At 38.9% G+C, this 2,323-nt stretch overlaps 1 protein-coding gene across 1 annotated transcript; it reads left to right on the top strand.

The window, feature by feature from the left end:
• The first annotated feature begins 951 nt into the window (after positions 1–951).
• Positions 952–2,323, top strand: LOC132276830 (uncharacterized). Its single transcript, XM_059778451.1, has one exon. The coding sequence runs from the start codon at positions 1,161–1,163 to the stop codon at positions 2,139–2,141; it is 981 nt and encodes a 326-aa protein (XP_059634434.1). The 5' UTR covers positions 952–1,160; the 3' UTR covers positions 2,142–2,323.

The following is a 2,323-nucleotide window of genomic DNA, read 5'->3' as shown; positions in this document are numbered from 1 at the left end:
AACTAACAGATATCGGTTGAAATTCGCTTTAGAGCATCATGTGGGGCTCTACTTTATTCCAACTGAAGCCAAACAAAACCAAAAAAAATAATTAATTAGTAGATGGCATGTATGAATATGCTAAGCCATGATTATTCCATTCATAAGGCATCTGCTGCCATCACATCAAAATAAGATTAGGTATGATGCAAAATCTATATCTATATAATATTGATTAATTTTCTGTCTTTCATTTTTGATCAATTAAGTTTATATTTTTTTTTTGTACACATCATATATTCATCATGTGATTATTACCTTATAAAAAATTACAATAAAAATAAAATAAAATAGTAATCATGTATTGGTATGTATGTGTGTCAGCATAAATTATTAGTATATCACAAATAAATAAATAAATACATATATATATATATATATATATATATATATATATAAATGGAAGTCTTCAAGTCAAAATTGTTTCTTAAAATGATATGACCGAATTGTGAGATGTGCCTCTCTGTTGCTGACAATGGATGATAAATATATTTTAAACGTTTTAACAAGACAATTGAAAATTAGTTAACTTGTATTACGAAGTTAAGAAAAAGAAAATTAGTTAACTTGTATTAGGAAAAAAGATTTTGGTAATTAAGAAAAAGAAAGGGAAATTTCTGATAGTAACTACCGTCGATTTTGGTGGTGAATGCGTTGCACCACTGGTTGTGGTGAGGGGGCGTAAGAGAGAAGCAGAGTCTCTTAGAAAAGGTATAATAGGAAGAGACAAGGACAAATTAAAATTTTTAAATTTATTTTATGTCAATTTTTTAATATTAAAGATTGAAATAAGGAGAGATGCATTGTGTGCTTAAGTTTTATCCACTTAACGCCCTAACTTTAATATACTTAATATATGGATATATATATATATATATAATATAATTTTTCGGTCGTTTTCATAAACCCGCTGTGTAGTAAACACACAACAAACTCCGACTAATGGTGATCGTTCATGGTGTGCACAGGATAAAATCCCCTTCCAACGTTTCTTATACCATGACAAAGCTTCTCTCTCTTTTTATCTCTCTTTCTCTATCTAAAATTCGTTCCATATTCCATAACAAAGCTTCTCTCTCAAATGCCAAAGACTGAACTGTAAAAGAAAAGCAAGAAGAAACATGAAAGAAGACCAGCAAGAATCACTCCACCACCACCACCACAAAAAAAAGGCCACCACTTTTTCCCGCAATAAGTTCACCAAACCGACAGCGTATTTTATCCTCCTCCTCCTATCCTACACCTTGGGTTACTTATCCGCTCCATCCTCCAAGTCTTCACCCCACTCTCCTACCCCAATATTTGCCCAAAACACTTTGAGTACTGACAACGCCGCAACCAACACTGCCACTGCCACCGCCACCGTCAGCGCCCCCGCCAGGGACCTCGACCACTATCTTTTTCCGACTCGTTGCGCTGACCCAGTTCCTTCAAAGCTCGTGCGACAAACGATTCTTGACCGAGTGTTCAATGGCACGTCCCCGTACGACAGTTTTCCCCCGGCGCACGTTAGCCCCCTCCTCCGTCAGAAGAGAATCAAAGGGTGGGGCTCGTACGGCGCCGTTTTCGAGAACCTTATCCGTAAAGTCAAACCCAAGACCATAATTGAGGTGGGCACGTTCTTGGGCGCGTCAGCGATTCACATGGCCGGGTTGGCGAGTGGACTCGGCCTCAAAACTCAGGTTATATGCTTGGACGATTTTCGGGGGTGGCCCGGGTTTCGTGACCGGTTCCAGGATATAGGGATGTTAAACGGCGACGTATTGCTCCTGCACCAATTTATGCAAAACGTGGTGCACGTGAACGCAACCGAGTCAGTGTTGTTCGTGCCGTTTTCGACTGGGTCAACTCTAGAGATGCTGTGCAATTGGGGCGTGTTTGGTGATTTAATTGAAGTGGACGCGGGTCATGACTTTCACTCGGCCTGGATAGACATAAACCGAGCTTATAAGATTTTAAGACCCGGTGGAGTTATGTTTGGCCACGACTATTTCAATCGGGCTGATAACAGAGGTGTTAGAAGAGCTGTGAATTTGTTTGCCCGAGTCAATAGTCTCCGAGTCCAAGCCGACGGGGAACACTGGGTCATCGACTCGGCCTAACTCGGGTCGGTTTAATCGGGTATAAATGTTTCATATATTAATAGTATTCTCCAAGTTTCTTTCATTTGAAGTCCATTTATGTTTTACAGTATTAAGTAATTGACGGTCATTTCTGAAGCAGTGGCGTTTGGGTGCCCTAGGCAGCAATAATAATATGATAAATCATATTTTTTATTCTACAA

The sequence above is a fragment of the Cornus florida genome, unplaced genomic scaffold, assembly GCF_030987335.1.
Source record: "Cornus florida cultivar Cherokee Brave unplaced genomic scaffold, ASM3098733v1 CherokeeBrave_3.0.0_Hap2_Chr10, whole genome shotgun sequence".
Taxonomy (NCBI): Eukaryota; Viridiplantae; Streptophyta; class Magnoliopsida; order Cornales; family Cornaceae; genus Cornus; species Cornus florida.
Note: the sequence above shows the minus strand (reverse complement) of the source record. Positions and strands in the feature narration are given on the sequence as shown.

Coding starts and splice junctions, on each gene's coding strand:
- LOC132276830 (XM_059778451.1), top strand. CDS start 1,161: ATGAAAGAAGACCAGCAAGAATCACTCCACCACCACCACCACAAAAAA.